The sequence below is a fragment of the Diuraphis noxia genome, unplaced genomic scaffold, assembly GCF_037042655.1.
Source record: "Diuraphis noxia isolate RWA-SAM2 unplaced genomic scaffold, SU_Dnox_SAM2 contig0004, whole genome shotgun sequence".
In the NCBI taxonomy this organism is placed as follows: domain Eukaryota; kingdom Metazoa; phylum Arthropoda; class Insecta; order Hemiptera; family Aphididae; genus Diuraphis; species Diuraphis noxia.
Window position 1 is genome coordinate 40,959,691 of NW_028301714.1, and position 13,847 is coordinate 40,973,537.

Below are 13,847 nucleotides of genomic sequence, written 5' to 3' on the forward strand. Positions count from 1 at the left end.
ATAGCAAACTAAAAATTATGGATCATTTTTTTTTTTTTTGCTGAAACAATCTATATTTATTTTATAACAAGGATTTTTTTTTTTTTTGACTATTCATTTTGACTTGTGTATCGAAATATTGCGGAGAAGAAGTTAGTAAATCGTCAGCAACACTTGTCTGTGTAAAGTTGGATAAATAATAATATACCTAGGTATAAGTTATATACTGAATTTTAAATCAGATAAAAACTAGTTTCCTAATGTAGGTTGGTCCAAATGTACCAACCAGCCAAATAACGTTTAAAATAATACAATACGTAAATCTAATAGATTAATTAGAAATTATTTTTGAAGAACACTGCATGATAAACTAAATTGATGATCCCTATTGTATTATTAATAACAACCCTTTTATATAAATATTCACAACACTGCTGTCTGCAGACATCACTTTATTATATATTATACTAATCGCCAATTTAAATAAAATACCAGCATTTCAGGACTTCAATTGGTAGACAAATAATAAACAATAACCAAATAAGAAAAAATACGTTGAAAAGCGAGGTACATATACTATACAGCGATAGTACTTTTATACTAACTAACTCTCATGGAGGCTATGGTGAACACATGCGTTTAAACATAATAATAAATGAACAAGCTGTCTAAATACGAATAGGGTGGGGAACCATACGGGCTACAACTATTATATTGACTTTATTAAACGGCACTGCTTAATCCTACTGGCTTCCGTTTGAGATACATTAATCTGGGAGATTTTTTTCCAAAAAAGACCAATATCCTATTTAGGCAACACAGGCGTTCTATAGAAAACAAAAGTTTTGGATAGTAAAAAGTCACGATTAATGATAAATATATGTAGAACGTAGGTATAATAATAATCATAATATAATAAATAGTAATTTTCTTGTTTACTATTTATTATACTTTAAATATGAAAATATGGCCATGAAATAAAACAAGTATTAGATTATACTATTAAAAAAAAAATTGATTACATATAAACATTTAAAAATAACCCAAAACACTTATTTCAACATTTTAAATATAAGCTAGTTTAACACTCTTGTGCCTTTAATAATATACGTTATAGGTACCTATTATATGTATTTACAATTTACTTATATAAGTAACAAAAATCATATTTAAAATAAATATGAGGTATAAGTTATAATTTTTATCTTAAATTTATTTACTAGATAGGGACCTCCAAGGTAAATCATGAGAATTTGTATTAGATAGTTATAAATTACAATGAATCTCGAAACCTTACTTTTCTTACAAACTTAGATTGGGTTATAACATTTTTACTTTTTAGGCTTTAAAATGTGTAAATAATATTATGTTATAATATATAAAACATATTCTATATACAGTGAAACCTCCTTTAACGGACGGAATTTTGGGAATGGTGAAATGTGTACTCACTGTATTTCCCCTCCAAATAGCGGGTGACATTTAAGCGACCGAGAGTGTCCGGTATTTAGAGGTTTCGCTGTATATGAATCTATGAAAAAATGAACACAAAGAAGAAAAGCCAAGGTAAAAACTTTCGAGACACAAAAATGACCCAAATAAAAATATCCACATATAGGAACAAAAAACCATGGTAGAAAAATAATAATGGATTACGTACTTTTATCAAAATGTTAAAAATTATAATGCCATTAAATAACGGGGGGTTATTTTATCGTTAATGTAACTTTTTAAGCATTTTAAGCTTAAATAAATGTTTTAATAAAATTAGCAATAACATATTATTTCTCATGAATTTTTTGAATAAGATATCTCTAATTGTATCACAATTTTAAAAATATCATTCTATTGCAATCTGAATGATAATATATATATACCTATATATGTTTTTATATTTTTTTAAAATTATTTCTAAACAAAAAATCTATAATTTTAATTCACAATTAGCATGTATGCTGATATACATTAATTTTGACATGAAAGGCGTGAAAAAAGAAGCAATCCGCGATACTATTATCAGTATTTTATTTTATATTTATAATTTAAAATATGTCATCTGGGATAATCAATATATTCTATATATATGTCGTAGGCATATAGTCAAATCAGGCATTTTATTAAATGCCTAGGCATATAGTCAAAGAATTTAATGTTTATGCAATTTCACTATCCGCCTAGACATTTAGTAAAATGCCTAGTCATTTAATTAAGTGACTAGGCATTTGACTAAATGCCTATTTCATGCCAGGCAAATAATAAAAGAACATTTTGTATTATTTTAAAAATTTAAATATATTTTCTATCAGTTATTTATTGCTATTTTATACATAAAAAAAGCTGTGTATTATTTATTAATATGAAAAACACGTATAGATACTCGTATATGAAATAATATGTTTAATTTTGTGTCATTATGTCAACTATTACTATTGTTTTAAAAATGAAATAATAAAAAATAAATAAAAAGTTATATTATAATTACAAGTTTTTGTTACCTATTACTTGTTGTCACATGTTGTAATTTGGTGGCATTTGCTGGAACATTTAAGATTTTTCTTAAAACACAAGCACCTATTGGTTTGACATTGCCGCTTTCCTGATTGACATTGACATTTAACAAAACCTTGACCGTTGAAAATTGATAAGTTTGCTACTGCTTCACGTATGGACACGTATTTGTCTTTTTGTATTTTGCTGTCTTCTAAACCATTATTTGACACTAGTTGAAGTTCTTCTCTTGAACACCAATTTTTTATTATACCAACTTCTGTGCCAATTTGGTAAACGCCGTTCCGAATGTCTATCACTAACCCATTTATATTTTGACTATCGAGAGGTCCTCGGTCTACTTTTGGAACACTTAATACTATTTGATCACCAACCTCTAGTTCTTTAAATAGTTTTTCACTATTTTCTGCCATTTTTTTAGCTGCTATAGTTTGTCGTTTGTAAGATTCAATGCGGTTAACTTTTATCTGTTTTTCATTATTACATAGCAGACAAATATTTTCAATATCGTTACTATTATTTATAGAATAGCTGCAATTATCATAATGAATATTTCTTTTACATATAGTACATTGGAGTTCACTACCTGATTTTTCACAAACACTGCAGATATTATTTATGTCACAATATTGTAAAATATTTTCAAAATCTTCTTCACTTGATAATTTTTGAATAATTTCGGCAGGTAAGTTTGTAGAACTAAGACCTACCTTCGGTTCAGTGCCAAACAAGGCTCGATATGGCGAACGACCTAAAATTCGATGATGTGAAATGTTTTTTTGCCATTGTACAAAATAAACTCCGATTGACCACTTGGTACTTTTATTGTCTACGACCCAAGCTCGTAACATGTTTTCAACATCTTGATTTGATCTTTCTACAGATCCCTGACTCTGAGGGTGCCGCGGCCGCCCGTGTACTATTTTACACTCAGGCCACAATTCTGCTAATTCTTCAATTATTTTCGCTGTAAATTCTCGCCCATTATCAGATTGAAGTATTTGAGGTGCTCCTTGTTCCAAAAAAATTTTTAAAAGTTCGTGTGCAACTTCGGTGGCTCGTTTTGAAGTAAGTGGTCGAAGATATAAATATTTGGTTGCGTGATCCTGATAGTTCATAACCCATTTAAAATTTCCATCGGGTGTTGATTGGAAATCAATAAGGTCAATTTGCCCTCTTGAATTAAAATCTGCCGATAATATTGGTTTTATAACGACGCCTTTACAAGGTTTTGATTTTTTTTTGTTACAAGTTGTACACAAATTTATAAATATTTGGATTGCTATTCGAGGAATATTGTATTTATTTTTTAAACTCTGCTCAACTTTATCCCTTCCACCATGACCAGTCGCTTTATGACTTTCTTCGATTTTTTCAAAATAGTTTTCATATGGTACAACATAAATAATATTTTCGGTTTTAGTTTTTGGTTTTAAAATAATATGTTTAACATTTCCTACTTCAATCAGATCATATTTACGACATAAATAATATTGGTTTTGAGTTTTAGTTTTACCTGGATTCAATTTCGCATCATTGATTTCATTTAGTGCTTTGTCGTAGTCTTCCTGACTCCATGCCTTTTTTTTATCTTGGTTGTCGTAAATTGATTTTAATTTTTCATAAAACAATACACTGTGTGACATTATATTATATTTTAAAATACAAATAAAAACAATCAAAATTTTAAATATACAAAAAATGTCAATAGGTATACCTATGTTACAATATTACATGCAATCGCGATCACACTACATACGATTTACGTAAACGTAATAGACGTACTAAACTAAATTATTGTACAATTCAATCGCATGTTCTGTATCTTTTTCCGTAACGTCATATTTTTATCGTTATAATCGATAAGATTATAATTTGTCCCACAGTACTCAATATCTATAGATAAGGTTCTCATACAACCTAGTACCAACGTTAATTTTCCAAGGTAAAAACCAATGGAACTTTTATTTTTATTTAATAAGAATATATAGTACTCACTACTCGTACTATAGACTTTACTGACTATACATATATGCTATACAATATACTCGTACCATCATTTATGTCTATCACACCTAATTAGTTATTACCTGAATATATTTATTTTTTATTATTTCATTTTTAAAACAATAGTAATAGTTGACATAATGACACAAAATTAAACATATTATTTCATATACGAGTATCTATACGTGTTTTTCATATTAATAAATAATACACAGCTTTTTTTATGTATAAAATAGCAATAAATAACTGATAGAAAATATATTTAAATTTTTAAAATAATACAAAATGTTCTTTTATTATTTGCCTGGCATGAAATAGGCATTTAGTCAAATGCCTAGTCACTTAATTAAATGACTAGGCATTTTACTAAATGTCTAGGCGGATAGTGAAATTGCATAAACATTAAATTCTTTGACTATATGCCTAGGCATTTAATAAAATGCCTGATTTGACTATATGCCTACGACATATACATTATACACGTAAAACTAAGTACAAAATATATAGTATGATTCATCATATATGCTCATCCACATTATTTTCTTTATTAATGAATTTAATTAAATTCTGACTTTTGGAGTTTTTAAACATATACTCAGACAACTATTTCAATTTCTTGAATTATTTTGTATGACTCAATGAGTGTCTTGTGGTGATACGATCTTCTGTTTTTAAAATGAGAACCTCTTTTTTACTACAAATTATTTAGTGTAGGTAATTTTTTTTGAAAGTTATGATGTACTTCATTCAACATTTAAATGTTAGTTAGTTTATCAGTTATTAAAATGATTGTATAAAGATTTTTTAGTCCTTGAAAATTGTTTTACAAAAATATAAAATAGATGTAATATTTGAACTAGTGTTTATTATACTTAGGCCATTTTTACAAATTATTGTTGTAGATGGATTCATTATATTAATGTCTAAAATGTTCAAATCATCATAGCCATAAAATACAAATTACGAAGTTAAATATATTCAAAAACTACTCTTAGGAACGAATTTTGATTCTTAATCGTAAAATTTTCAGAAAAATTATTCAACGATAAATATACAGTTAAAGAGGGGTCTTATTCAAAAAATAGACTTTGTTACTCCACGGGACAGTACTTAAGTATAGTAAGAAAACACAAGAATTTGAGAATTTGGTCTTTAAATGTATTTAAAAATTCAAAAAATCTAATTTTAAATAATTATTTATCATTTATCGTCTTTACGAGTTTATAAAAATTGTTGACCTTAGTTCATGAAAAATGTTCACCAAAGAGCTTGATTTTTGATAAACCATCAAAATATGCACTAAAAGCTTAAAATATGCTCTTATAATCAAAAATATGCCCCTTAAACCAAAAAATGTCCAAATATGCATTAAAAACTTTATATATATATATATATATAATTAATTGTAATATTATAGTTGTTAGGTTGTAATTATTAATTATTATGTTCTAAAGAATGTTGTTTAATATTAAAGTGATCAGTATAGCACCATATTAGCATTTTATAGATATTTAAATTTTTTAGCAAGTTATGAGAATTTTAAAATTGTAATTTGATTTTTCCGAAAAGCCAAGGGTGGCAAATGACTCAGGGACTATACAGTATATTACGTACCAATAACGACCGACTATTATACAAGTCTAAATACACTATGTTATTGTCACAAGACTATCTCATTAGTGTGTCCCAGTAGGTTAGGCGTAGGTCAAATAGGTTAGGGGTAGAGGATTCAAATCCGTCCAGATCTCCCTCCGAGTTAATGCGTGTGAAAAATTTTTTTGCATTTTTTCTGGACACTTTGTGAAGTCTATGCGAAGTCACTGTGCTGGTATTGGGAAATCTCATGTCTCTCAATCTGATTTCTTATGGAAGTAACATTGTGATGAAACATAGAACATTGTTTTGCGACATCTCATTCAGTAACTTCACAGGTAGGGATATTAACGGTGCCTAAGACATCTCCGCGATAACCATAGGCATTAAAACTTCACGTGACACAAAATAACTGCTATATAACATCTCTGAGAATGATTTTTGCACACAGGGAACTTAATTATTGAAGAAAAAAGAAGTTAAGCATGGTTGGTGAATAGAGGGTGATTCACCAACCATAATTAATATATGTAATTGAGATGAAGTGTATGGTTGAGGTTTATATATAATATATATAATATTATATATAAACCATTGAGAATATTTTAGCTAAATTAACGTAAACGATAAATGCACACATTTAGTTTTTAATAAATAGTCGGTTATATAATACAGACATTATTAGTAGGGATACCAATATTCAAATGGCGCATATCCAAAACCATATTTTTGAACTAATTGGTGCCAAATTATTCACACATATTATTATTTGGGAAAAGTATTACCTAGAATAGAAGCTACGCATAATGACTGTTTAATAATAAAGTCAAAGTATATATGGGGCAAAGGACGAAGTTTACAGAATCAATAAGTAATCAGCCTGCAATTGTGACGACTCAAGAAAAGTTTAAATGATAGATTAAACAAGTTATTTTACCCACTGTTAATAATATTAAAATCATAACTGTACATCAATATAATTGATTATTTATATTTTATTTATATTGATTATTTTAATTTATTTATTTAAATGTATATTTGCTTGCAATTATTGGTTAGTTAGAGAGAACAGTTACTTATTAGTTATTACTATTCGCCGCTGGTGGATTGCCCGTCTTAAATTCAATCATCTCCGGGCAGCGTTGCCAGCGTTGGGTAATATAACTATAGTTGGTAATAAAAATAAATATAATAGTTATCAATTATGTATATACCATCTAATATTACAGTAAATAATAATATATAAAATGTTTGAATATTACTTAAATCAATATAACAATATATATAAATTAAACGTACTGTCCATAAAATACACAGATACACATTTTAATTTGAAATATAATCTATACCTATATTCTACGGATGGCAGTGTAGGACGTACGGATTTATGTACACACAAATTTTCTATTAAATCACTATAGAAGGTTGCAGTTCGTGTACTTCTAAATAAGCTGTTGCCACGTTAGAATAAGTTTTTTAAATCTGTTTTTTACAGATGATTGTATAATATTGTATATGTACCCAGTGGCGTGGCAAAGAGTAATTTCAGAGGCAATTGCCTCTGGGATTTTTCAAATATTGGGGGGTGGGTATCAAGGATTGTACTTATTTACATGCAAATACATGTGGGGTGGGTCATCTATATGGGGGTTGTCTCTGGAATATTTTTAGTTCACCATGCCACTGTATGTACCAATAGATTTTAGATATACAATAAAAAACTGTTCTACGTCAAATCTTAGGGTTTAATGTTTACAGACGGCGTATTGTGTAGGCAATATGGCGTCATTAATTCATTATAATATTATAATACCTTATTTTCATGGTAATAAACTAATAACTAACAACGGCAGGTCTTCAAATATAGATAATAAACTTTTAGAGCCACACCTCTAAATTAGTGAAGGTTTTCTAGACTTTTTAATTGTTCAGCTCATTTGTATGTGTCTGTAAACTCTTTTATAGAAAAAACTTTTTGATATTCAACTTTAGGGGTAGTTTATGGTATTAAATTGGATCTGGTTAAAGGCTGGAGAGAGTTAGTTAAAAATTCTAGGACTCATAAAAATTATTGGTAAAAACAAAAATATATTATGCAAAAACTGAAATTTTCACGCTGATGAAATTAATTTTTTTTTGTAATTCAAAAATCTATAGCCTTACTGTAGAGACTTGAATTTTTCAAAATACATTTATATTGAAATTTCTTTAAATGCCATGATAGATTGATAGCCAAAAAAAAAACCACATCATTGTAAATAAAAATACATTCATTGCTTCACGTAGAATTTAGTTCATGGAAATTTAATGCAAGATTACTCATCAGTGTTTCTTATTGCAGTTAAATATAATAAAAATTCATTGAAAATTTTTTTTATTCGCATCAGTAGTATGTTTTGGTATGTTCTGTACCCCCCGTAAATCCCATAAATTCCATTTCCCCGCCCGGTCTATAGCTCTATGCTATCATGACTATGCTATACCGTGCCCTCTCCCCTCCCATCCATGTCTATCACTTACCTGGCTGGCCCTCCCCCCATCTATACCTATCACATATCCCCCTCCCAACCATTCATTTCACGAACGTCACCAGTCTTACCGCACTCCCATCTTCATCTATCACCAGCCCACCCTTACCATAGTTACCGCACATACCAGACCTTCCCCCTACCATACCATACAATTATATTCTGAACTACTATACCTCTATATAAATAGCTAAGGATACATACTTTTAAATATAAATAGGTATTTTTCAATATTTTATAGATAATATGTGAATACGTACATAATAGGTATATACCAAACCTAATTATTTTAAATTAAACTGTAAATTAATAAGTAGGTTTACTGTTTAATGATCTTCATATAGTAAATAAAAGTATTAACTAATGAGAGAGTGTAAATGTATAGTTTTAATAGTTTTTTTTTTAATAAACAAAGTCATTAAATCATACTATAGTTTTAATGATAAATATGTAGAGTGATGTTTATATAACATTATCAACAACAACTATATAAATGACTAGTATTTTTTTATTACCTTAAAAATTTAACATTCAAACCAAACTCGTTAGAACAATTACACAATTATTTTTATATTAACATGATAGACCAAGTTTTCTAATATGTTAATTGTAGACTGAAGCCCCCCCCCCTCTATTCACTACTTCTTTCAAGTGCATGCCCAAGCATGTCCAACTGTACATCAATACTTATTATAGAAATTTAAATTATCTAGCATGATGTATAGCGGTAAAAACGCCTTAGTAGTAGAATCTAAGATACGCGTGATGGATGTCGAATTCTTTTAAATCATACAGAACTCTTAGGACTTCAATATTTAGAGTGGTATATTGTCGAGGCAATTACTAGAAAATCTACTATCATGCAACCAATTATCTTAAATCAATTTGAAACATTTACTGAATATCTTGATAGAGAACTTATCAAAGTGAAATCACCACCAAGAATGAGTGGAGAAATGACTTCATTTATTAAAAATGTACGTGATGATCATATTATTACAAACAGTCTCAAACTGTTATCAATATGTCATATAAAGTTTTATAATCAATATTTTCAATGTTCTTAATTTATCATTAAAAATGGATTATATTTATATTATATTATAGTAATACCTAATTTAATCATTTAATATTAAACAATATGCTAAAGTACCTAGATACTGCCGATACTGGAAACACTTCTTCAGTCTCGATCACAATCCTAAAGTTAATAATCAAAGTTTTTACATTATTATTCTATCTACTCATATCGAGTGTGTATTGAATTATATACATAGGATATATATATATATATATATATATATATATATATATATATATATAACTATATATATAACCATAATCATAAACATAGACCTGATTATTTATTAATATTCACGACAAAAAAATCTAAAAACATATATTTAAAAATAGTATTATTATTTAAAACTCTTATAGATAAAAATATGGCGCGTTACCGACTGGCGTTTGAGATTTTATTGAACTGAACAAAATGTAACATTATTTAAAATAAATTGGTTAAAAATGAAAAAAAAATATAATAAGAAAATATTAAACATGCGAAAATCAAATTATGTGATATCTAATGAATCATGCTTAAAATATTTAATAACAAATATTCAAACTAAAAATTATAAAATTACAAATATTTATTTTAATTTTTATATTTTTCATACAAAAATAATATATAATGCAGGATGCAGGTATATGATAGCTAGGTATCATAGGTAGCAGGTTATGATAGGTATTTCTAATTTAAATATTTATTCAAATAATTATTAAACTTTATTTAATAATGATCAACATACCTATTATGAATTTAAGCATTGTCAACATTGTAGTATGATAATTGATGATATTTATATTATTTTAATAGATAATATTAAAAATGCCTTCTATAATAATCAATAGGTATAGGTTGGTTAGTTTGCATTCCAATCTACTCAATGTAGGTATATGATCAACTTTTGGAGCATGCTTTTTACAATATCTTTTATAAATTATAAATTTAAAACTAAATTGAATAAAACTTGCAATACAATAACGCTTGCGTTTAATATAAAAATGATTGTAAACTATATCATTTAAATTAATTAGGTATACTGCAGTATATATGTGAATATCTCAAGTATTCACTTGTCTTGTTGTAGATAATAAAATATATTTTTCTGTTTTCCTTGTATTCACGTTCTTTGGAACTTATTTATAATAATTATGTGTATATTTATTTTATATCAGTAATCAGTATAAGTACCTATATTGTGTTACTACTTACCATAGATTTTAAAAATTAAAAAAAATATATAACTATCCAACTATTTAGAAGTAAATACATGTTCAGATATTTCATTCATATTGATACAATTAGATTACAAAAAATAAAAAGTGGTATTAACTATTAATATGAAATTATTTAAAAAAAAATACAAATACAAAATCCATATAAAATTAGATGCAGCATTGTTTAAACTTTAAACCTTTAAATTACCTACTTTTTCTATACAAAATGTTTTCTGTTTTTATAAATTCAATCTCATTAATATATTGTTTTATTTTTATGTAATTATATAGCCTTGACAATAAGATAAAAATTAATCTTTAATTCCTATACTCATGATATTAATAAATATGAAATTATAGTTTTGGAGTTAAGACTTACATATTAAGCCAATTTAATATTATTTCAACGAATACAATATTATTTTTATATATGTCAAATTGTTGTAAAAAATAATTAATAAATCTAATATTGTGGTATTTAAGTACTAGTATTTATATTATGTCAAAAATTCTTTTAAAAAGTATTCAGAATACTTCAAAAAGTATTTTAATACAAGTAGGTAAGTATTCAAATACTTAACAAGACTGCAGCCTATCCATTAGTATTTATTACATTTTCAACTATGAAATACAAAAATTGTAAACATTAAATATCAGTACAGTAGATTGTATATTGAATCACTTAATTGTTCTAAAATACAATTTAAAAAATACATTTTCAATAAACGTTTCAAAATATAAAAAGAATATTCAATAAATGTAACTCATTTAATTGTTCTAATAAATTATTGTCGATAAACAATGTTTCTCTCAGTCAAAAACCTTGAAAATTGAATACAATGTTTTCCATAAATAGTTTATATTTCTTCTTTACACCTTATTAGATTTGATTATGTTGTTAGATTTTATTATATTATAACCTTTATTGTATTCCATATTATTTTAGAAGTATTTTTATTATTATAAGCATAGTAATTTTTTCATTCAAATTTTGAATGTTAATTATTTTGAATGATTAAATTAGAGATATTAGGTATTCAAACTGATGTCTGGAGACAAATTGCATTTAATATTAGTGAAAAATGTAAGGAAGAATTAACACCAGCATCTTTGAGGGTTCGTGTTGTCCTAGACCGTGGTGGTATAAAACAAAAGTTAAGAATAGAGTCAATTGAGTCTAATAAAGTTGAAGAACCTTACCAAAAAATGGTATATACAATTAAATAAAAATAATTGAGTAGATTATATAACATTAAAATTTTAATATATTTTTATTCATTTAAAAACAATATATTATTCTTTTTTTAAATTGTCAGAATCTTCATATATCTGAGGAAGAGGTAGAAGAAAACCTCTATGTAAAACCTTGAAACATTTTGTTAGGTATTACTTAAATAACAAATTTTCACGGTTAATTTAGAATTTAGATTTTTATTGAAGCCATGAATGTTATGATATTAAAATAATGTATGTTTTTTTTTAGTGTGTCTCCACCTTTAGGAGTATTAAAAATGTTTAGATTTGAGGATGGTTGCTAGTAGAAAATTGAATCTAAATGATATATTAAAGGGTTAAAAGTGAAAATAATAAAATAGTCAAAATCCAAAATAACCTGGAAAAAAAATGAAGGTAAAACGAGATTTTATACTCTAACCAATTTCAGCAAAGCCTATTTTGTCATAACCTAAAAATAAATAATATTAAGAGGACGTGATACCCGCATGTGTTGTCTCTGTCTTACAAGTGCATTATATAGTAAATTGTACGTTCAGCAGAAAACATGTAGCTCCGTTTGCTTAAAAATTAGAGTGAATTGACCTCTCATAAAATTTAAAGGTATGATTGTGATCTATTCAACCTCATATGCTTTTTATTATATTTAAATTTTAAAGGAAGTTATGAGTATTTTAAGATGGACAAAAAATGTACAATTTTAAAATACTCATAACTCGCTTTAAATTTGATATAAAATAAAAAGCATATGAGGTTGTCTAGATAATAGTCTTGCCTTTAAATTTTATAAGAGGTCAGTTCACTTTAATTTTTAAATTAACGAAGCTACACGTGTTCTGCTGAGTGAAAAATGTACCATGTTACGCATTTGTAAGACGGAGACAACACATGCGGGTACACGTCCTCTTAAAAACTTTAATTTTCATCGAATATACTAAGTGAGCATTTAATAGATATGAAATAATTTTCCTAATAGGCATTTTAAATTTTTAACTTTTTTATGTTAGATACAATTTTTGTTTTTGATGTAAAAATGCTTTAAAATTCAGTAAAAATTTTCATAAGTTATGTCAATTAAAATATATTAAAAGTGCATAGTCCAAATAATTTTTTATAAGCATTTCAAGCAGTTCAAATTTTCATGAAATTCATCAAAATATGTAATTTATTATGTAGTTTAAAATGTATACCTTAAGTTTTTATTTTTTACCTAAAGTATTTGGAATACTTTTCAAATACTTTTGGTTTTTTAAAGTAGGTTTATTATCATTTTTACTTAATTAATTTATTAAATAAATGTTTATTACATTTTAAAAACATATTTTCAACATTTCTATCACACATTTCCTCTAGAAACTCTGGACCTGATTGATTATTTCAATTATTCAATTTTTCATTATTTATTTCAGAAATATATATTATTACACCCACACTTATACAGATATTACATACATATATATATATATATACGTATATACCAACAAACATAGTTACACACCCACATATAGACGTAATTGTATTATAGGTACTAAAATATATACTTACATACAATTAGACTAGGTTGATTCTTTCAAATAATAATTTTCAGTAAATATTTCTAGTATATAATTTATTAGAATTAATTGATTAAATACCTAAATTCTTAATCATTTATTTAACATTGTATTCATAGTAGATAAAATATACCACAACATCCTCAACCATAATGACATGTTAATC

General features: G+C 26.3%; 1 protein-coding gene across 1 annotated transcript; it reads right to left on the reverse strand.

Annotated features, from left to right (window-relative positions):
• Window positions 1-2,477: 2,477 nt before the first annotated feature.
• LOC149056062 (KRAB domain-containing protein 2-like) lies at window positions 2,478-3,605 on the reverse strand. The gene is made up of 2 exons (XM_089227001.1): window positions 3,198-3,605; window positions 2,478-2,954 (listed from the first exon to the last, which is right to left on the reverse strand). The coding sequence occupies exons 1-2, from the start codon at window positions 3,603-3,605 to the stop codon at window positions 2,478-2,480; spliced, it is 885 nt and encodes a 294-aa protein (XP_089083127.1).
• Between the last annotated feature and the right edge of the window lie 10,242 nt (window positions 3,606-13,847).

What these genes read in the sequence shown, in the direction of transcription:
- LOC149056062 (XM_089227001.1), bottom strand. Translation starts at nt 3,605, where the DNA reads ATGAACTATCAGGATCACGCAACCAAATATTTATATCTTCGACCACTT. An exon ending in TGTTTGGCACTGAACCGAAG is followed by an intron (nt 2,955 to 3,197) that starts GTAGGTCTTAGT and finishes AATGAAAAACAG; the next exon opens with ATAAAAGTTAACCGCATTGA.